The 22,714-nt window shown below is 36.0% G+C and overlaps 3 protein-coding genes across 5 annotated transcripts; 1 reads left to right on the top strand and 2 right to left on the bottom strand.

The window, feature by feature from the left end:
• Nucleotides 1–212: 212 nt before the first annotated feature.
• LOC113781058 (cadmium-induced protein AS8) lies at nt 213–4,123 on the top strand. Of its 2 annotated transcripts, XM_027326896.1 has the most exons (5): nt 213–344; nt 820–1,066; nt 1,712–1,987; nt 2,901–2,934; nt 3,968–4,123. In XM_027326896.1, the coding sequence occupies exons 2-4, from the start codon at nt 826–828 to the stop codon at nt 2,912–2,914; spliced, it is 531 nt and encodes a 176-aa protein (XP_027182697.1). In that variant the 5' UTR covers nt 213–344; nt 820–825; the 3' UTR covers nt 2,915–2,934; nt 3,968–4,123. The 2 variants fall into 2 exon arrangements, with proteins under 2 accessions (XP_027182697.1, XP_027182696.1); XM_027326895.1 differs by lacking the exon at nt 3,968–4,123 and having other exon boundaries at nt 215–344; nt 2,901–3,203.
• Nucleotides 3,861–7,735, bottom strand: LOC113781056 (growth-regulating factor 4-like). Of its 2 annotated transcripts, XM_027326894.1 has the most exons (4): nt 7,477–7,735; nt 6,198–6,576; nt 4,234–4,703; nt 3,861–4,114 (listed from the first exon to the last, which is right to left on the bottom strand). In XM_027326894.1, exons 1-4 carry the CDS (start codon nt 7,733–7,735, stop codon nt 4,107–4,109), a joined length of 1,116 nt encoding a protein of 371 aa, XP_027182695.1. In that variant the 3' UTR covers nt 3,861–4,106. The 2 variants fall into 2 exon arrangements, with proteins under 2 accessions (XP_027182695.1, XP_027182694.1); XM_027326893.1 differs by having other exon boundaries at nt 3,861–4,703.
• Nucleotides 7,736–10,710: 2,975 nt separating this feature from the next.
• On the bottom strand, nt 10,711–22,551 carry LOC113781382 (MOB kinase activator-like 1A). Its single transcript, XM_027327300.1, has 7 exons — nt 22,359–22,551; nt 15,245–15,293; nt 14,590–14,698; nt 13,897–13,990; nt 12,192–12,325; nt 11,891–12,054; nt 10,711–10,906 (listed from the first exon to the last, which is right to left on the bottom strand). The coding sequence occupies exons 1-7, from the start codon at nt 22,379–22,381 to the stop codon at nt 10,832–10,834; spliced, it is 648 nt and encodes a 215-aa protein (XP_027183101.1). The 5' UTR covers nt 22,382–22,551; the 3' UTR covers nt 10,711–10,831.
• Between the last annotated feature and the right edge of the window lie 163 nt (nt 22,552–22,714).

Below are 22,714 nucleotides of genomic sequence, written 5' to 3'. Positions count from 1 at the left end.
TTCCTCCCCCCTTTTCGCTTCTTAAATCCTACCCTTCATCTACTTAAAAAAAAAATTAGAAAAAAAACACATTTATTTCTCTCCCTCGTCCATTTTTTTTTTACTTTTCTTTTTTTCATTTATCTTCCAATTTTTCGATTAAAGTATTTTGTTGGAATTTTGAAGTGGGTCCAACACTATCCATCACAGATGAAGCTAAAGGCCGCCTCAAGCTGCGCCCCGGTTCCTCTCCTAATTTATCCCAGATTATTTTATCAATTTCAAAACTTCTCCCCAAGTCCCAACTTCCAACAGCTACTGGCTCCTGGCGCTTCTCCAACTTCTTCGGTCCCCACTCTTTAGCGGTAAATTTCAATTTATGCAAATATTTTCCATTCTTTGTTCAATTTTTGTTTTCTCAGTTCCACTAATGCTGTAAATTTCCTGCATTTTATGCTTCTTTAATTCAAGTTGAGCTAAAAGCAAATACTTGAACACTATTTGATTGAATTTGGAGATTCTGCAATGTCAAAATTTTTTCCTTAATCTGCAAAATGTGATGCAAACCCACATCTTTAAATAAGGTGAAAAGAAGGAGAAAGTGAAAAAGAAAAGATTTTAATTGTGGGTTCAGTGAAAAAGCAGTTAAAATCCCAATTCAAAAATTTGTTTTTTTTTTTAACTAGTCTATATTTTCTCGTCTTTTTGCATTGGGTTGTTGTTTAAGGTAATGTGATATTGCACTTATTTCTGAGAGTTTTCTGTTTTTTCTTGAAGAAAAAAAAGAATCTTTTTTACAGTATTTTTTCTTGGTGGTTCTTGATAAAGTTGTGATTGCAGGCGGAAATGATCATCAAGGGGTTGTTTAGAAGATATCAGCGGTGGAATCCAGTGCATCCAACATTAGGAGCCTTTTGGGGCATGGGATTAGGTATTGGTTGTGGTGTTGGATGGGGGCCTGGTTTTGGTCCTGAGGTGATCGGTTATGTTGGCGCTGGTTGTGGTGCTGGATTTTGTGTTGGGATTACTCTTGCCGGTATCGGCATTGGTCTTCCGGCTAATTATGTCTACACACTTCCTTACAACGGTACCTTAATCGATTTTTTTGATGAAAGTCATTTATATGTATCACTGGTGCAGTGCACTACTGTCCCTTGTGGGAATGCATTAGGTTTATGTTCTGCTAAAGTCTTTGCGGATATGCTTGGAACAATTGATTGATGCTTTTTGGATAGTTAGAAGCTGTTTAACGTGTTTTCTTTTGCAACTCAGCGCTGCATTTAGCTTAATTTACGGTGGAAAAACAAATTCTGTAAAGCTGCTAGAAAGTTGTTTCCCAAATCATCTTTCGTGCTCTTGAATACTATGAAAATTGAAAGAGCGTCTTCAATTTTATGAATGGCAGTTACAACAGTATGTTTGGAAAGAGCTGAAGCAGATGAAAATAGATCCTCGATACTATGAGTATGAGAGAGCACTTGTAACCCTATAATGGTTCCTGATGCTTCTCCATGGTAAATTGTATCAGCACTCTATATATATTTTATGTATTTGTATTACTATTTAAATTGATTGGTATAATACAACTGGACATTTCTAAGCTGATGCTCTATGGTTAGATGTCATTCTTCTCTGTTGGGTTGTGAGAAAATGATGCTTAATTGTTGTTTATGATAACGGACTTCAGACTTGTTGAATGCCATAGTTACCATCTGATTATTTGTTTCTGTAGCTTTGGTGGCCGCTAGAACTGGTGCTTTGGGGATTGCTGAATCAAATAGTGTACGTAGCATGAAAAATGTTGCAGGGGATGGTTGGTCTAACTTAAGAGGAACTATCCCTGGATTGCAACAGAAAGGAAGTCAAATGTTGCCAGGGTTTGGAATCAGAAATCCTTTAGAGAACATGTTGGACATTTCTAACGTGAAAAACGCAATTTTTTCCAGCTCAACACCTATGATGAACGAGCTACAAAGAATCAGGAGTCACTTCTTTCCTCCGCACAAAGGTGTGTTGTTCTTGTCAACTTGAGTTTTTGTATAACCTGTGATGACTGTGTATGTTACAGTTATATTCACTAACTAGAAAATCAACTTTTCACTTGAACCTTAGTAAATTGGTTTTATAACATGCACTTCTATTTTGACTAAAGGGATCATTATCTGTTGCTTCTGGTTTTAACTAAATTTCTACAATCCTCTTTCTTTTCATTTTTATTCAAGATTTTCTACGATTATACATGTTGTATCTCTTCCCCCTGTCCCCTTTTTTGGCATGGCATATAAGCTTAAGAATGAATGATATGCTGAATAACTCTAGTCAAGCAACTTTTGCTAGTAATGTGATGACTATTAAACCACCGACTTCTATAATTTTGAAACACTACTAAAACCCACAAACTTTTTTTTTCCTAAAATTTCCAATAAAAAGGCAATACTTGAGTAAATGACCCTCCCTTCCATAACGTGTTTATACCATGAGACAAAAGAAGATCATGGTTCACTGGGACGTGAGTAGACTTCTTTGGTTCCGAATGATCCTTCCTCCCACTGATATACTTGAAAGTCTCTGTAGCCTGACTGGATGAGTAGGCAGCGGGGACAATTAGACATAAACCTTCAGAAAATTTTATATATGTTACCATATTAAGATACTCCAATGGGGTCAGTGGGGCAATCGCCCCAACTGTAGCTCCACCCTGCACTCACCAGACACGAGACAAAGGCGCTCAAGCTATAGGTATTCGAAGGCCATTCTATTTTCCAGCATGTGGTAAACTACTAAAATGCTAATTCTGGACATGCTCCAGCAATGTCATGCAAATACTCTTACATGGCAAACTGCTCATTCACTACAGCTATTCAGATGTTTATTTTCTGTTAACAGATTCAGAATATTGAAAATCAATCCTAAACTTGCAGGTTCAAAAGAATGACAGAGACCCCAAAGAGTGTGGTATGTTTTGTATCATTGTCATTGCAGATTAGACGTTTTCATCCAAGCACACTTCTTGGCAGTTTTCATTTTTGATCTTTCATAACACTTTCAGTACTTATTTCACGACAAGTCTAAAAGTGCACTTGTGAACTTATGACACAGAGACACGAGGGCTCCATTTCTTGTCCCATGAGTCTCTAATTTACAAGAAGGGCTCAATGCAGGATCGATGAAATTTATCTATTATTTATTAGTACATTCTTCACAGTTACGGTTCTATCACAAAACATCATACTAGTTGTATAATTTGAGTGACTATTGTCTCCTGAATATCAAAAAGAACTCTATCAGTCTGCTGCACTAGTTATCTACTACTGCTCGTTAGGTTCATGAAAAAGACAGGAATTTTTTAAAGAAGTAGAGGGTATTGTTGGGAGGCAACTATATAAACGAAACACCTTGGTACATCAGGAGAAAAATAAAAAAAAATTGGGATATGCAACTTTCCTTCTAGTCGCATGATGAATAGTTCATGCTTGTTTTTTAAGTGACTATTTACTTGTAATGTTTATCTTTTTTTCGTTTTTTCCTCTCTCTCCCCGGCTTCTTCCATCTCCATCCATATCCCCCTTCTTTTCTTGGTACCGTAGCCTTGTGTACTCCACCCTTATGTTGGAAGACCATTGGTTTGGTAATCTTCAGTATCTTTGAAGAAGATAAAGAAGTGAAAAAATGCAAGTACTGAATGCTAGTAGCTGGGAAAGAATTTCACTGAAACTAGAAAAAATAAAATGAACGGTACATCAAGAAACACTGTACTAATCAAATTTAGCAGTTGCATGTTATGATTTGCTGCTCAAGACTGGACCTGACATTTCAAGATCAGTGCCAACACGTTTGGCTTTTTGCTAATAATTTTGGCAAATAACCAGCAAAACAGAAACTGAAGGAATGAAACACATTCTGGGAAAAAACTGCCATAAAATGCTTTTATTCTGGATCGAAAATTTGCATGTATTTCATTTTACAACAAACCTACTTTCCTTTTCAGAGAATGTCGGTAGCCAACCAAAAGGATGACATGAAGTCAACGCAAGACAAAGGTGTTGAACCTTAAACCAAGTAAATAGTACACAAAAAACATCATCATCATCATCAGTTGACTGGAGTTATTCTGAGAGACAGCTTCCTCAAGCATCTGCGAGCAACACAAATAAAGGGAGTTCTAAGAATTTGCATGATCAGAACGATACAAGACTTTAGTAAGGAATCATAGACGTGGCAGGTCATGTTTTGTCCAAGAAGAGAATTCCTCACCATCTGGGGAACGAGAATTCTTTGAAGAAAATTCAGCGTGAGCCATTGGAATGGATATAGATAGTTGGGTTGTAGAAAATGTATTCTTGTTTGATCCAGCATCATCGAGATTGGACCACGATTCTTTAGTCGTAGGCCACTCATCGAAGAAAGGACGCATAGAATGCGGCTCCTGCTTTCCTGGCCCAGGGGAACCAATCTCACTGCCAAAGAAGCAATGTTGCTGCCGCTGTTTCGACAGTCTAGCATCCATCATGGGATCAAAAGCATGAGCAATATGCAGATCGGAGGAGTGACCCAGTGTATGTGCATCACTTTTAGATTTCAGCATGGGGCTCGATGGAACTTGGGATGGAAGTAGACGCCAAGTATTACCTACATCAGATCCTACTCCAAGACTTCCCACACTTCCGGAAGCTTCTGGAGAGAAATTATGCTGATCTGCATCAGGAGTCAGTCCATGGATATACCTGCAACGGAACATCTCTCTAGTCATTCATCCTACTTCAGACAAAAGTTTGCTCAACTCAATTCAGTTGCAAGAGACAGGACCAACAAAAAGAATTAAACAGTTTTAAGTCAATTCTGCATAAAGACCCGAGATAAATTTACCAAAAGTACCCATCCATCCTTCCAAAGCATTCAAGGGAACTGTCCCCAAATCAATTCCTCTCAAATCTATCACTAGTAAACCTTTCTAGCATAGGCGTGCTATTGGGAGTATTTATTATCATATTCAAGTACCTCCCTTGCTGTACTTCTAACTGATTCCTGCGTCCCTTGTTGTACTCCTAACTGATACAAGGAACAAAAACATCTCTGTAAAAGTAGCACTTTGATCAAGCAACCTAATGAGACATCAATCCCACCGAATTATTTTTTCCACCAAATGTTGTTGCATGGACTATAAAGTTCAAGCGCATGATGTACAGCCAAAATCGGGAGCTTCACTTTTTACCAAAATCGTCTATATATCGAATTTGAACCATAAAAAAATTATAATAATAATAATAAAATAATAATAAAAAAAATTAAAACGTAGCCCTAGCAAAGGAAAAATGTAATCCACTCAAGTCATTCAAGGATCAGTGCACCTAGCAGGCTTTTTTAATCAAGTTTACCAATCACAAGCATAACTAAAAGATGCATGCAAATGTCTAAATGAGATGTTGCCCAACAATACAAAACTGTCTCCTTTGTTCTTTCAGTTAAATACCAGAAAACAATATGCTCCGCCAAAAGAGTAGCAAAATTTCTTTTGGTGATGGAGCCAAATGCATTGAATGCATCAATATAAGCCACTCTTCTCCTTTCCATTTCCTTATTCTTCTCCTTTCCTGCATTTTAAGTTATACATATCTTACAATAATTAGACCAAACTAACGAAAAACAACACTTAAAATTTTTTCCTGTTAAGACGATAAGTTGATATCCAATTACAGATTTTGATATACTTGGATCTTGCAGCTCAGTCATACGATGAAATGCGGTACTCTGCTGAAGTTTAGGATCTTGCAGCTTAGTGACAGGATGAAATGTAATACTGTGGTGAAGTTATGCAGTTAGGTTAAGGATATGTATCTTGAAATAAAATTTATCATCTTTCTCAGCCCATCTCAAAGGCTAGCTTCAATAGTTCTAAGAGAAAACTATCTAAGCAACATGTGAGATGGGACAACAAAACAATCCAGAGCAATTAAAGAGATTACCAAGTTCAATTATCCTGCGTCTCCTCTCCATCTCAACCCAGAAGAATCACCCCATATTGACGTATACATTTGTATATTATTTATATTGACAGCAAAACACAGCACAATAATAAGTTGCATTTCAGCAAACAAAGATCCTCATAGGTTCAGAAAGCAATGATTACTGCCATTTCCAGAGATTAACATACCAAAAGAATGGAGTAACCTATATAATAAAGACTATCATGAGTACAAAGCAATGCATCACCAAGTTACCTATATTCTTTATTATCACCCCCATATGACACAGGCTCAAGCTGAAACTTTGTTACATTGCTTCCGGAATACAGACCCTCCGAGTTAGCAACAGAATACAAGGGCATATTGTGGAAGCTTCCAGTTCCACTATTTTGGAAGATTCCACTGCTGCTGCTGCTGCCAGCAGCCATGTGTGGCATCGCAGTTGACAAGGACTGCGAAGCAGAATGAGATTCCACAGGCTTTCTTGAACGGTTGCGGCCTCGATGCATGTGCCGCTCACAATACTTGGAGTCCGGATAAGCATCTTTAGAACACCTCCATTTCTTCCCATCTGTCCTCCTGCACCTACCTGGCTCTGGGTCAAATTTCTTCCCATAGTAGGAGCAATAGCCCACTGCACATAACAATCTAAGATTAAGATTTGAAAGCAAATAGCAGAAAGGAATTGAAATTCTAACCTATAAGCAAGACCACATTAAAGTAGGCCAAGCGCCACTATCAAAAGCAATTCTGGGGAAGAAAGGGCATGCTTAGTTTAACAATTTTGCAGAATACACAAACATACAACCTGAACCCTGCATACCTGAAATCATCCCACTATATTAAAAAGATAAGAAAGAAAACATAAAACGAAGTGTGTGCTACCAAATTGCACCGCAATCAAAAAGATAATCTAGATGTTCATTCCAATAAGCCTAACCCAAAAAAAATCTCCACGATGGCAAACAAAATCAAAATAATCCCTGATTATGCACCCTACTCGTTTCAGATTATCCACAAACAAAATTCACGTCCAGTACAAATGAACTCATTCCTGATACCCAAACTCACAAAACTAAAGAAACAGAGGCATGTAAAGATTCGCAAAGATCTCATACTGTTCCCTCTCTCATACCATTCCTTCAAGAGAAAGAAGTGATATACAGCACATTGTTCAGGTTATGTCAAAACTTAAGCTTTTCACCCAACTAAAAGTTATAGGATACTTCATTCCACAAAGAAAAAAAAATTCATAAATTCAGTCACTACTACAAGAAAACCTTAAACATATTCAGTAAGTATACGAGAAGGAACAAAACTCCAACACCCAAAAACACATAAAAATAAAAAAGACCCCATTTCATTAATCCGCCTACAAATCAAGTTCAAACCCTTAGCATTAGATGCTGCAGCCACCGCCACCTCATCGCCGGAGCTAACTAGCTAGCTAGCTAGCTGCAAATATATACACACACTACCTCATGTACACGCACAAAAATATAGAGAAGTTGATGAACATGCAGTGTAAACATACAACTAGGATGATGGAAGAAGCGAGAAGAAAGGGCTTCAAAGCTGCGGCGGATAGGGACAACAAGCTCTGGAGGAACAGGTAAGCCAGCATTTAAATACTTGTATATCATAGCTTGATGCTCCAGCTCCTGCCACTGCACCGCCGTGAACGGTGGCCGATAATAACACCCTCCACCCGCACCAACCCCCAACCCCTCCCCCACCCCTCCCCCTCCTGCAGAAGCCACCGTCACCACCGACGTCGATGACGTCCCACTCATCCCCCCACCTCCCCCTACCCCCAAAAAACAAAAAAAGGCGAAAAAATGAAGACCCTTTTCTTCTTTTTGCTTTATTTAACTTCCCAAGTAAGAAAAAAAGCTACCTGCAATAAGAAAGATTAAAAAAAATAGTGAATAATTTACATATAAAGAGAGAGAAGGAGAAAGCAGCAGTGTGTGTCGATGAAGGTGTGGAAGTGTGTGTTGTGTGTGGCTGGGGGGTTACCTAGAAGGGGGACAGATCTAGGGTTTGGGCAAACATGGTGGGTACAGTAGATAGAGATTGAGAGAGAGGGGAAAACTGAAAAGCTGAGGGAAAACCCCAAAAAGTAAAGGAGAGGATTTTGCAAGACAGCAAGTGTCTCTCTCTCTCTCTCTCTCACAGCAGCAGAGCAGTGTGTTTGAGTGTTTGCAGTGTGTGCAGTATGTGTAGTGTGGGAAATGTGTGTGTGCGAGTACTGAGTAGGAGTGAGGGGAAAGGATTGTTGCTGGCTTTTGTTGTTTGTTAAGTACAATTTGAGCTGACATATTTGTTTAAGTTCTGTGGCAAGATTTCTCTTTTCTGTTGTAGTAACAGTGGTTTATTCTTTGTCTTTTGGCTTAATGATAAGTTTTGATTGTGTTTAGAGTCTCTACAGTTGTCTTTTTAACTCATAAGGAAGATGATACTGTTCAAAAGAAACTCTCACTCTCACTGGTTTTTTCTTCTGTTTTTTTTTTCTCTTTTAAGATATAACTTCATAATGAGGGGTTGAGTTTATTAAAAATGTTTAGAGGCACCTATTTCTTCCCCTTTAGTCTTAAAGCAATGAATAAAATTGTGGAGATTTTTTATTGTTAAAATTCAGACAAGAATTCACTTGTTTGAAAAACTAGTACAAGTACATTGAATAACAAGGTCAAAATAGTCCATTATCACAAACATAAATGCTAATTGACAAAGTAACCTAGAAAATTAAAAATAATTTGGTGATTCATTACTAGTTATTAAAAAATGAGGAAGCTTTTGCTTGTAATTCAACAGCAAAAGCATACGTACGACAGAGTTGAATAATAACTTAAAAAAAAAAAAAAAAAAGGACATATATATAGGAGGAGGGAAAGGGTAAGGTGTTGTCCATATGATCTTTTTCTCCTCCTTTTTTTTGTCAAATTGCTGAGTTTTGAAAAATGAATAAAATTATATAGTAGAAGAAAAGAGCAATTTTTGGAAGGAAAAAACAGGGAAAAGAAAAGGAATGGAAAGAGATTGAGGATGTTAATGAAAAAGGTTTAGGTATGCTAAGGATGTTGAGATTAGAGGGAGCAGTGGGTGATGTAAGAAAGTGGTCAGAGGTGGGGCAAAGGGGGTTGGCTTTGAGTGGTCAGAGGAGGCAGTACATTATGTCTTGTTGTGACCAAAGGCAAATGATGTTAGATACCTCATGTGACTGTATTATGGCAGCAGTGCAATGGCAAACTTTGGCATGAAGTTTATCCCTACAAATCTCCTTTTTCTTTTTAGCTATATATACCTCTGTCTTTTGCATGGTAAATTTTGAAGTGATACTTCTGTTTTTCTTTGATAAGGTAAAAGGGTGAAAAGGACAGATGATGCAGCAAAATTCCATCTACCCATCAGCTCATGAGTCATGACAATGAAAGTTCTCAATTCTCACATGTTGTCGAATTATTTTATCAGAAGAATGGCGGGGAAAATTCCATTCAGGAAAGATAAATCAAGATTCTTTAATGAACAAATGATGAGGGTCCTTTTTTTTTTTTCTCTTTTATGAAAGTTAATGAAAGGTATTAGAATTTATTACTCCTTTAGATCGAACATGAAAAAGACAACCAAATTGAAGGAATATAAAAGAGGAATTGTGACAGTAGGAGAAAATTGAGCTTAGATGCTAGACAGGCCCAAAACTCTTGCTTTTGCACTCATGCCTGCCTGCAATTTGAGTGGGATGGGCTTACTTGGTTGTTATTAATGTGCAATTTGGGCTAAGATCCAAGGTGAGAGTGTTACTCGTGCAGGTTTTATACACTTTACGCCTTACTGATTTGTTTTTATAGACTATAAACCTTGTGAATAAAAGAGAGAGACGGGGACTTGAAAATCGAATCACTAACCTTGTAAGTGAAAGAAAAAAGAGAGGACTTGAGAATCGAATCACTATGATAACCTCACGATCAACTGGCTAATATACCTACCAACGAAGTTAGATTTTGGGAACTGTTGTTGGTACACTTTTATCCTAGTTGGAAAGTTGATGGTATTTTCTTTACAGACTGTAAAGATAAGGCAGGGTAATAGTAGGATAGAACCTTGCATAGAAATGGTAAGGTTTGAGAATGTACAATTTAGACAAGATGGAAGAAGGTAACCAGTGTTGAGTGAAGCAAGAAAGGAACATGACAGATGGTATTTTGATGTTTAGCCAGCAAGGTATGACTCACTTCAAAGAGGAAAGTATAAATGGAAAATCCTCCAATTCTCTCAAAAAAAAACCCCATTTGGAGAGGATCCTAGTCACGATGTCATGAGTTTTCCTAATCGACCATGTAATAAACCATCAACTACTCATCTTTATACATCAATTCAGTTGTTATACATCTTGCTCAAACTGATTCAGGGAGAGTATCAAAGCAAGAACCATTCATTACCACATCCTTCATGAAAATGATTTCTAGATCAGAAAATGGAGTGTAAACTCACATGAGAAATGTGCAGGCAGCTGAGGTTTTGGATGTACAGGACAGACAATTGCAGAGATAAAATCTACTGCCCAACAGCCCCAATGACTTCTTCTAATTGCCCCTCTTCTAACAAATTTTAGGATAGAACTATTACACAACCATCCATTTTCTAGGGAAATTCATGAGACATTTGTGTATATTAATTAAGATAAAAGGACATCTAGTAGCTCTAAATCCCTCTTCACAATCCGAAAGAAAGAATTTGCATGGAAATAATCCGACAGAAATTAAAATGATACAGCAGATACCCAATTCTCATTATGTATTAAGACAACACTATTTCACATTCTCAACATAGAAGTATCACTGTTTCCATAAGCAAAGTCAGTTTAACAGACAAAATGTAAAAAATGTTCAGTAAGGGACAATAATGGACTCTATAAGCTCATGAAGAGGAGCCAGCTCCTTCTTGTCAATCAGCTGAAATTCCTGCATACCAGAGAAGACCTCATCAACAAAACCTTCTATTATAAATGTGCGACAATAGGATTAAGTGAATTGATGCAGGGAAAAACAAAACTTCGCTATTTGACAATCACTTAAATTAGAACAAACACTAAGATTCAGCCAAAAATGTAGAAAAAGGATATCTCAGAAAAAGTACGGATGCAATGGCATAGCTAGGTAACTACAACGTTTCAAGAATCTAAAACAATAATCAAGGAAATCCTGTTTCCACCATCTTTATCCCATAATAGGACTCTGTACGTTACTCCGAATCAAATGCCAATACGCTGCCTAAGTATTTATATCCAACTTCACCACTTGTTTGAAGCAAGAACTATACATATTGTACGCCCCAAGAGCTTGGAGACTTTTTTTCAGTAAGTTGCAACGAATTAAGCAGTTAAAAAGAAAAAGGACACAGAAGGAAGAAAATATCATCAGTAAAATAAATTTGATTATATAAAAAGTGACAATTAAAACAACCATCTGAACATAGTTTCTTAAGGATAGAGTCATAGACTGTCTCCAAGATTAACTTCAATCATAGATAGTCTCCCAGAGTAAACTCTTTGACAGCCAAAGGAAGTTCCATCTTCGTGCCCAGTTCAATTATTTCATCACAATAACTTAACCAGAGCTGACAGTTGTCTCATAACAGATATATAGATGCACGGATAGAGGCTTCATTATCAAAGTTCACTATATAGTTTGGGCAATGCATATGAAATCAAGGAGTGACAGCAAAATTTGAAACAATTTCATTAATCCGGATAGCAAAAGTAAAAATAAGATAGTGAAAAGCAAATAAACTCAAAGCCAAAGGAAAAAAGAAAGCAAGATGGCTAAAAAAGTACAAAATCGCGCAATGATGGACTAATGACACAATTTCTTAGGAGCTTTAAGAGAGGCACATTTTCCTCAATATCCATGGATTTGACTAAGATTCCAAGAGCAATATGTACTTACATGAGTAAAAAGAATGAAATGTTTGAAGCAAGTATTTAGATGCGCCTCCTCCTTAAGACTCACAATCTTCTGAAAATGAGAGTGATAAATATGTGCATATACACGGAACAGGCGTTTGAATATTGTCTTCACCACATCCTTGAAGTTGGCAGGAAATGGTGCACCTATAACATTAAAAAATAAAAAGTAATAAACCGAGGTCAGACAGATAATTATTGCACCTGACAAATAAAGAGTGGATACCTTCCCTATCTCAATTTTGAATTAGCATGAAGCTTTAAAACTAATGAGAAGTTACTACCAAGCTTTTGAGGAAATAGGGACTCATCATCCAACTGAGATTCAATCCAGTCCATGAGGTACTCAACATACTTTGGCGCTGAAACTTCAATAGGTTTCTTGATCTGTACACCATCAGCCCATCTATACTCATACCTGAAGGATTTTATCTGCTGGTCAGAAAGATAGTCATATGTCTAAAACATAGTACTCCTAAGAATTGGAAGAAATTCTGTTGCCACTAATGCAAAGAAGATCTATATACAGATAATGTCTTATTTACTTGTTTTCTAATCAACATCTCCTGAAAGAAGAATAGCAACTTTGCAATGTTTGTACATGATTGAAAGTACTTTTCAAGATAATGGAACTGTTAACCAAAAGATCTATTGTAAAAGTTATTTTTTCAACCATTAGCATCTTTGTTCCATACATAAAAAAATTGGAGATGTACTACCATCATACAACAATTACTAAACACATCAGAAACATCTGGAAATGTATCTGAACCTCCTTCAAGAGAATTATCGCAAGAAGTTCAGTAATTGACAAATCTTGCATCTTACATTATTAAAATGCTGCCAAGCTCTTAGTTCATTCAGCAAAGTGATAAGCGGATAAAGGATCTGCCAACGAGGTCAGACACTTGAACAAATGTCAGACAATATATGCTTGAAGAATCAAACCAGGATGACTCAGTTACACAACAAAATCTAGACAAAATACTAACTCAACGAGAAACCCCACTCCAAAGGTATGAAACTGAATCTCTTTTGTTCATACAATACATGAGACTTTTTGTGTGACAGCTGGTTAGAATTTCCAAAAGTGCATCACGATAATGGCATGCAAAGCCACCAATAAAATACAAACAAGTGAAGATGGACCACTGAGGCACCTCATACCAGAAAATCCGTCCATAAGTCTATGCTGATATGTACAGACACTCCATCAGAATGTAAACTTTAACCATGTTATATGTACTTCTCAATTCCCCCCATCATGAGAATTGAACTTGTGTACCAAGGTTATGAGAAATAGAGCATCTCCCAAGTCTTTTATTCAAATAACTAGGCAGGGCGGCTCTTAGAAGCTTAGATGATGGAATAAAAACAGTGTGAAAGCAGGCCAGCCACTTTATCTATCAGATAGATCTATTTTGTCTTGTAAAAGAAAACTAGGAACTCTGAAAAGATCTAAAAACCTGTTTCAACGATAACACGTGAAATAGACCTAATCCAAGAATTAGACCGCTTCAAGCAGATTATCAACACCCATCTCACAAAGTTTAATAGACCGCTTCAAGCAGATTATCACCACCCATCTCACAAAGTTTTCCAAGTTGAGTAGAGTATATTGTTCTCTGATGAGTAATGTAAAGTTCCAAAAGCTATAAATATCAAAATCTATATCAACCCTGAACACATGACCCCCAGGTAGGAACTTTGTACAACAGTGATAAGGCGTAAGAAGGAAAAGGTCAGGAAATTCATTATAAGTTCGGCCAAGAGTCATCAGATTGAAAATGAAAAGACATACTGATTAATTGATAAAGTCAAACTAGGCCAGATACTTTTAATGCATATATCTGCACAATGCAGTCTATAATAAATATTTCTGTAATTTGAAAGAGCCATAGTTTTTTTGGCACAGAGCACATGGCATCATACCTTGTAGACAATTATTTAGAGAAGCAACATCAACACAATTTGATAAGAAGAACGTACTTAGGGCCAGCGGTCATTGTTTGGCAATTCTCTGGCGTACAGAATTCTGTAAGAGTGCCATAAAGCAGATTCACCTGGTTGAAGAAATCTACAGCTGGAGATTAAGAAACCAAGTAACACCCACTCAGTTTCATTCCTAAAAAGAAAGTGATTGCAGGATAAATGTTATGCAAGAAACTTTCCACCAATGAAGTGGCAAAATGGAAAGTTTCAAAGAGTAGATTGATTAATAAATAGTAAACTGTTTCTGCAATATATACGGGAGAACACATCTTTTCACATTGTTTTGATGTGTAACTCATTCACATACTCGAAATCTTTAGCTTTATTTATAATTTTTATGTATATTGCAATAAGATCGTGCACTTGCACCAAATAAACAGTGATGGAAGAAACATTCCAAGTGAAAGTACTGAAGCCTATACGAAAGTAACAGAAATTTGTAGAGTGAGTTAATATTGTCTGGCTTCTTAAAGAAAAAGGTGAAATGAAGGAAGGCAAGGTATCTTGATGGCATTCAATGAAAAACAGCAACAACTGAAAAGTTAATTCTGCTTCTCAGCCAACTTCTTTCTCTAGAATTTATCATGTGATGCAGACAATTTTGACAATTATGTAAATGTGACATCTTCGCTAAATAATAGCAAGAACAAGTAGTGAAAGGGGAAAAAATATAAGAAAGTAAGAGAGTACTGTTAACAGCAAGCCATTCGTTAATATCTTCTCCTGGTGGCAACCTTACAGCTTCTCTCAGGTTTCCACTACCTAAAGTAGCATCAATGTGCTTTCTCAGCTGTGCCCCCTGCAACAGAAAATATAAGAAAAGAAGATGCATGAGAACTCATTTTGTGTATTGGCATGCAGCATAATTGAAATCACTATCAGACACCGAAAGTTGTCAATGATAACTTTGCTGTTCTGAACTTTATGTTCGTCACACAATTAAACCCTATATTTATGATCAAATTCAATACATCTATTGCATTTTAATACTTGCAACTCATCAAATTTACTTTGCATTACCCCACTGGAGTTACTGAGAAGCTATAAAAACTTAAGCATACAGGCATCATTTCATCATCTGCCATGACCATTTAAAAGTCCTCACAAGAATGGCAGGCTGAAACGAAAAGGTGGACAAAAGATTGATAAAAGTAGAAGGCAAAGCAAAGTCCACTAAAAAAGGGAAGAAAAAAAATACAAAGGATGCATGCCTGATCAAACTAACGATATTAAACAAGTGAGATAAGCTATATCCTGGACAAATGAAGTAATAACGGACAGGACCACTAGCACAATAACAAAGATCAAATAAGAAATATAGTGACAATACAAGAAAGAAAAGCACCTTACTTCCCGAGGGTGCACTTTTTTTGGGGCGGAACGTCCTCTGGTTCCTGCTCATCAAAATTAAGTTAGGCATCATGAAATTTATGCATCCAATGAGCAACCAGACATGTTAAATGGAGAAATATTAAGAATATGTTCAACTCTAAGGCCAATTATAGGTTTCAGAATCAAAGTGCCGCTGCCCTTCAATTCCAGCCTTGATATACAAGCAATCCTCTAGATTTTAAGCACACTTTATCAGGAAATGAAGAAGAACATAGTTTCAAGCCCAATTCTTTCAAAATTGTCAAACAGTTATTCTAAGGTTTTAAATCTTTACGTCTAAAATGATAGGATGAAATTTTATAAATTCCAAAATCCTCTCCTCTCACATCCTTTAGTGCTCAACATTCTCCTTTTTAACACATTAATCAAGTGAGCACCTTGTCAAAATTCATGAAATGGGCATCAAAGGGCTAAACCATCAACCCTGTCCACAATTACAAACACTTAAATTACCTTTTCCTTTGCATAGAATAGTTGCTGTCCAGAAAGTAATTTTATGACCTCTTGAAATTAATAATGATTGCTTACATCTTCCTTTAACTTATGAAACTACGCTAACCTCCCCTGTCAACATTTACAACATAAATGATACTTCCAAAATTGACCCTTTATAACAGCTATTCCTATCTACATAAACCACAACAGCAAAACAGACTGAACATGTCCGAGCTTCTGGAACCAATAATCATGTTCTCCGTATTTTCTCCTTCTAGAAGCACAAACCACCATGTTACAATAGTTAAGGAAATTGCTAGATAGGCTAAATTGGAATAGCCTTTAAAACTGTATGTGACATCAACAGGCATATCCCCAAAAGCGCCAACGTTTTAGATATTGTAAATGAAAAACGACAAATCTTCACTTTCCATACTAAAGAAATATTATTTTTAGGTTAAAATCTTTGACACAATTTATATAAATCTACACAAAGATACATTTTCTTCATTTATTGTTGGAGTCCAAATAAAGATTGAATAGCTCTCTTAAAATCCCTTGTTCTCCACTAAAAACCACTGCCCTTATTCTCACGTAAAGCAAAACATTTTTATACTTTAATATCTAATGCCTATGCCAAATCTGGCATATGATTAGCAGATTGAAAGTTTCCTTAGAGGTAAAAGCTTCTTATTAGAAAAGAAACAAATTTCTCCATCTAGAAGCTTGTAAACTTTCAATTGGACTAAAAATCACTACTAGAACTATTTGATTTTCTGTCAAATTGTTGATAAGAAATGGCAGTGTTCAACAACCTTTTAAGACCTGCATATGTAAGTGGGCCATATAGGAATCAGGGTGGAATAACCTGAATGCAAATGTGCTCAATTTGCCATATTTGGAGCCCTTTGTAAAGAGAGCACATTCGCATCCATGTTGTTCCAACTTGACTTTTATATAGCCCACTTACATGAATGCCAATGGTTGTTTCATCATGTTGTAAAGAGAGCAGCAATACGACACAAATTCGACCTACTTCCAAAACTTAAATATCATGTACCAATCTGCTTTAGTGAAAAGACAACATGTCCATCAGCCAACCCCATTTGCACACATGTATGGTCATGAACAGTGTTTTTTGTATAGAACCTGAATGGATGCCAGCACTAGCAACAGATACACTTAAAACAAGCTACTTAAATATATCAAGCACCAACAACCTAGTACCAACAGTGACAAATAATCAACTTCAACCCAGTATCCTCTTTTTTGGAATATTGGAAATGAGTAACGACAAATCTTCACTTTTCATACTAAAGAAAAATTATTGTTAGTTTAGGATCCTTGACACAATTTATGTAAAACTACATAAAGATACATTTTCTTCATTTATTGTTGAAGTCCAAATAAAGATTAAATGGCACTCTTAAAATCCCTTGTTCTTCACTAAAACCACTACTCTTCACTCTCTTAAAGCAAAACATTTTTATACTTTAATATCTAATCCCTATACCAAATTTGTGATATGATTAGCAGATTGAAAGTTTCCTTAAGAGGTAAAAGCTTCTTGTTATAATTAGGAAAAAAAACAAATTTCTCCATTACAAGCTTGTAAACTTTCATTTGTACTAAAAACCACAGCTTCTTAAACTATTTGATTTTCTGTCAAATGGTTGATAAGACATGGCTGTGACGAATAAGACCTTCTACATATGTAAGTAAGCCATATAAGAGTCGGAATGGAACAACCTGAAATCAAATGTACCCAATTTGCCCTATTTGGAACAGAGCGCATTTGAATTCATGCGGTTCCATCCTGACTCCTATATAACCCACTTACATTAATGCCAATGGTTGTTATATCATGTTGTAAATAGAGCAATAGTACAGCACAAATTCAACCTACTTCCAAAAATTAAATATTAAGAACCAATTCATTTTAGACAAAAGATAACATGTCCATTAGCCAATCCCATTTGCACACATGTATGATCATGAATAGTGCTTTTTGTATAGAACCTAAATGGATGCCAGCACTAGCAACAGATGTACTTAAATCAAGCTGCTTACATATACCAAGCACCAACAACCTAGCACCTACAATGACAAATAATCAACTTCACTCTAGCTCCCTCCATTTCATCGCTCTAGTACCTTCCGTTTTAGGATATTACAAATGAGAAACAATGAATCTTCATTTTGCATAAAAGAAAATTTATTTTTAGGTTAGGATCTTTGACACAATTTATGTAAATCTAGATAAAGATACATTTTCTTCATTTATTGTTAGAGTCCAAATAAAGACTAAATAGCTCTCTCAAAAACCCTTGTTCTTCACTAAAAATCGCTACTCTTCATTCTCTCTTGAAGCAAAACATTTTTATACTTTAATATCTAATGGCTAATGAAAAAAATGATTAGCAAATTGAAAGTTTCCTTAGAGGTAAAAGCTTCTTGTTAAAATTAGGAAAGAAACAAATTTCTCCATTTGGAAGCTTGTAAACTTTCAATTGTACTAGAAATCACAGCTTCTCAAACTATTTGATTTTCTATCAAATTGTTGACAAGACATGGCTGTGTTGGGACAACCTTTAAGAGCTTCTGCATATGTCAGTGGACCATATAGGTATCAGGGTAGCATAACCTAAATACCAATGCGCTTAATTTGCATATTTGGAGCAATTTGTAAAGAGAGCACATTGGCATTCATGTTGTTCTAACCTGACTCCTATATAGCCAACTTACATGAATGCCAATGGTTGTTCCATCATGTTGTAAAGAAAGCAACAGTACGACACAAATTCTATCTACTTCCAAAACTTAAATATTATCAACCTATTTGGTTTAGCGAAAAGATAGCATGTCCATTAGCCAAACCCCATTTGCACACATGTATGGTCATGAACAGTGTGTTTTGTATAGAACCTGAATGGATGCCAACACTAGTAATAGATACACTAAAAACAAGCAGCTTACATATATCAAGCACCAACATCCTAGTACCTATAGTGACAAATAATCAACTTGACTCTATCCTCCATTTTAGGATATTGCAAATGAGAAACGACAAATCTTCACTTTTCATACTAAAGAAAAATTATTTTTAGGTTAGGATCCTTGACAAATTTATGTGAATCTACATAAAGATACATTTTCTTCATTTATTGTTGGAGTCCAAATAAAGATTAAATAACTCTCTTAAAATCCATTGTTCTTCACTAAAAACTGCTGCTCTTCATTCTCTCGTAAAGCAAAACATTTGTATACTTTAATATCTAATGCCATCCCAAATCTGTGATACGATTAGCAAATTGAAAGTTTCCTTGGAGGTAAAAGCTTCTTGTTAAAATCAGGAAAGAAACTAATTTCTCTATCTAGAAGCTTGTAAACTTTCAATTGTACTAAAAATCATAACTTCTTAAACTATTTGATTTTCTATCAAATTGTTGATAAGATATGGCTGTGTTGGAACAACCTTTTAACACCTTCTGCATATGTAAGTGGACCCGTATAGGTATCAGGGTGAAATAATCTGAATACCAATGTGCTTGCCATATGTGGAGTAGTTTGTCAAGAGAGTGCATTGGCATTCATGTTGTTCCAACCTGACTTCTGTATAGCACACTTACAAGAATGCCAATGGTTGTTCCATCATGTTGCAATCCAAAACTTAAACACTATGAACCAAACTAGTTTAGGAAAAAGATAATATGTCTATCAGCCAGCCCCATTTGCACACATGTACGGTCAAGAATGGAGTTTTTTGTATACAACCTGCATGAATGCCAACAATAGCAACAGATGCACTTAAAACATGTTGCTTAGATATATCAAGCACCAACAACCAAGTACCTATAGTGACAAACAATCAACTTCACTCTGGTATCCTCCGCTTTGGGATATTGTAAATGAGAAACAATAAATCTTCACTTTTCATACTAAAGAAAAATTATTTTTGGGTTCGGATCTCTGACACAATTTATGTAAATCTACATAAAGAAATATTTTCTTCATATATTGTTGGAGTCCAAAAAAAGATTAAATAGCTCTCTTAAATCCCTTGTTCTTCACTCAAACTGCTACTTTTCATTCTCTCTTAAAGCAAAACATTTTTATACTTTAATATCTAATGCCTATACCAAATTGTGATATGATTAGCAAATTGAAAGTTTCCTTAAGAGGTAAAAGCTTCTTGTTATAATTAGGAAAAAAAAAATTTCTCCATGTAGAAGCTTGTAAACTTTCATTTGTACTAAAAACCACAACTTCTTAAACTATTTGATTTTCTGTCAAATGGCTGATAAGACATGGCTGTGACGAACAACCTTTTAAGACCTTCTGCATATGTAAGTAAGCCATATAAGAGTCGGAATGGAACAGCCTGAAATCAAATGTACTCAATTTGCCATATTTGGAACAGAGCGCATTTGAATTCATGTTGTTCCATCCTGAATCCTATATAACCCACTTACACTAATGCCAATGATTGTTCCAAAAGAGCAATTGTACGACACAAATTCAACCTACTTCCAAAACTTAAATATTATGAACCAATCCGTTTTAGGGAAAAGATAACATGCCCCTTAGCCAACCCCAATAGCACACATGTATTTTCATGAACAGTGTTTTTTGTATAGAACCTGAACGGATGCCAGCACTAGCAACAGATGTACTTAAATCAAGTCGCATACGTATACAAAGCACCAACAACCTAGTACCTCCAGTGACAAATAATCAACTTCACTCTAGTACCCTCCATTTCTTCACTCTAGTACCCTTCGTTTTAGGATCTTATAAATGAGAAATATGACATATCTTCACTTTTCATACTAAAGAAAAATTATTTTTACGTTAGGATCTTTGACACAATTTATGTAAATCTACATAAAGATACATTTTCTTCATTTATTGTTGGAGTCCAAATAAAGATTAAATAGTTCTTTTAAAATCCCTTGTTCTTCACTAAAAACCACTGCTCTTCATTCTCTCTTAAAGCAATACATTTTTATACTTTAATATCTAATGCCTATCCTAAATCTGTGATATGATCAGCAGATTGAAAGTTTCCTTAGAGGTAAAAGCTTTCAATCAATACACAGACTTGTTAAAATCAGGAAAAAAACAAATTTCTCCATCTAGGAGCTTGTAAACTTTCAATTGTGAGTGAATAGAATTTATTAGCATGTTTAGCTTTTCTATATAAGGATTTCTCACCATCAAATTTTGTGACTGCTTTTGTTTCTCACCATAACGATTTTTTCTTTATCCAACAAAATAAGAAGTGACAATCATATGTTGACAGGAAAGCATGTCTGCCATTGTGCAGTATCTAACAGTTGTCAACTAACAACACTATGACACAAATTCAACCTACTTCCCAAAACTTAAATATTACGAACCAATCTGGTTTAGGGAAAAGATAACATGTCCATTAACCAACCCAATTTGCACAGGTGTATGGTCATGAATGGTGTTTTTCGTATAGAAACTGAATGGATGCCAGCATTAGCAACAGATGCACTCCTTACATACATTAAGCACCGACAACCTAGTACCTACAATGACAAATAATCAACTTCACTCTAGTACCCCTCCATTTCTTGAGAGCAACAAACTCATTGCTGCTTCTTCTAAACCCGACGCTTCAACTTCCAAAGCAGTCACCAGAAGAACCACTAAATTTTCCACTTTCCTTTTTCTTTTTCCCTCAGAGGTTGGGAATGGGGGGTAAGAAGGCAGATGGAGCGACCCCAGCATCCAAGTTCAAGACTTTAAAGTAGTCCTACCATCAACTGAAATTGGTTCCTTGTACAAAATTGATAAGCATACTTCATATCTTCTTTTTTATGCAGAATTGCACTACTTGGGTACACCTGTTTCCATGGTTAGTTCAGCATTCCAGTTACAAGGAATCATAGGGACTTATCATCTTCATCACACTACAGTCAAATGCTTCAACATTACTCTATAGCCGATTTTAAGCCACCAGTTTTGGAGTATAAAATTGTAAACTTAATTCTAGTTAAGAAATTTTTTCACTGTAGTCAATCAAAAATTTACATTAAGAATGCTATCAGAAGCACCCCCTATAGGATCTTTTTGAAATCCTGGCACAACCACTACTCCACTTATGCAAATGTACATGCATGTGTTATTTATGCAAAAACATTTTGTGTATTTTCCATAACTTATAGACATGCTTTAGAAATACAGTTCCTCTCAAATAGCATTTTCAACTCATCTTTAACATTCACAGCTGAAACAGTCAAATTTAGATATAATTATTTATGCAAAAGCATTTTATATCGAAATACAGTTCCTCTTAATTAGTTTGTTCGGCTCTTCTTCAACATTCAGAGCTGAGACAGCCAAATTAAGAAACTTTGTCATCATCCTGATATTACAATGCAAAACCACAATCATCAATCAAAATGCATAAAACCCAGATAACATAGCTCAAAACCCATCTCAACAAATTTAACAAATCCCAAATCAATAGATCTGATCATCAAGAATCATATACCAAAAACACACACAAAAGAAAACACATAATGATCAATTTCGAAACAAAAACAATTCGACAGAATTGAAAATAACAAACAAATATTTATACACTTCTTTTTCATGCTTACCTGCCAAGCCCAAAGAGACTCATAGCTGGGAAATAAAGGGAAAAAGAAAGAGAGAAAGAAGAAAGATTTTCTGGTTTGATCGTTCAAGGAAGTGTGAAGGAAGGGGGCGGGCAGAAAGAAAGAACTGACCGGGAATGGAGGGGAAATTGGGTATTTATAGTGTTGAAAGGGAAATAATAGCGGGCAGGGGTGGGCAGCGGTACACGGGGCCTGTGATGATGGCAGAAATGATGTGTACTGTACATGTGTTGGACTACAATCATAAAAGAGTCAGAAAAAGCTGGCATGCACTCACTTTAGCATCCAACAACACCACTGTTAACCGTAGTATCAGAGAAAATCGGATGTTGTTTAAT

Source organism: Coffea eugenioides, chromosome 8 (genome assembly GCF_003713205.1).
Source record: "Coffea eugenioides isolate CCC68of chromosome 8, Ceug_1.0, whole genome shotgun sequence".
NCBI lineage: Eukaryota > Viridiplantae > Streptophyta > Magnoliopsida > Gentianales > Rubiaceae > Coffea > Coffea eugenioides.
This window is presented reverse-complemented; position numbering and strand designations above follow the sequence as displayed.

Bases quoted from the DNA above. Each gene is read 5' to 3' on its own strand.
- LOC113781058 (XM_027326896.1), top strand. From the start codon at position 826: ATGATCATCAAGGGGTTGTTTAGAAGATATCAGCGGTGGAATCCAGTG. The intron at 1,067-1,711 runs GTACCTTAATCG...TTGTTTCTGTAG, and splicing joins CTACACACTTCCTTACAACG to CTTTGGTGGCCGCTAGAACT.
- LOC113781056 (XM_027326893.1), bottom strand. From the start codon at position 7,735: ATGAGTGGGACGTCATCGACGTCGGTGGTGACGGTGGCTTCTGCAGGA. The intron at 6,577-7,476 runs GTATGTTTACAC...TGTTATGTGCAG, and splicing joins CTTCTTCCATCATCCTAGTT to TGGGCTATTGCTCCTACTAT. The intron at 4,704-6,197 runs GTAACTTGGTGA...GTTCCGTTGCAG, and splicing joins GGTGATAATAAAGAATATAG to GTATATCCATGGACTGACTC.
- LOC113781382 (XM_027327300.1), bottom strand. From the start codon at position 22,381: ATGAGTCTCTTTGGGCTTGGCAG. The intron at 14,699-15,244 runs GTGCTTTTCTTT...TTTCTGTTGCAG, and splicing joins GTGCACCCTCGGGAAGTAAG to GGGGCACAGCTGAGAAAGCA. The intron at 10,907-11,890 runs GTAAGTACATAT...TCTGGTATGCAG, and splicing joins ATTTCATTCTTTTTACTCAT to GAATTTCAGCTGATTGACAA.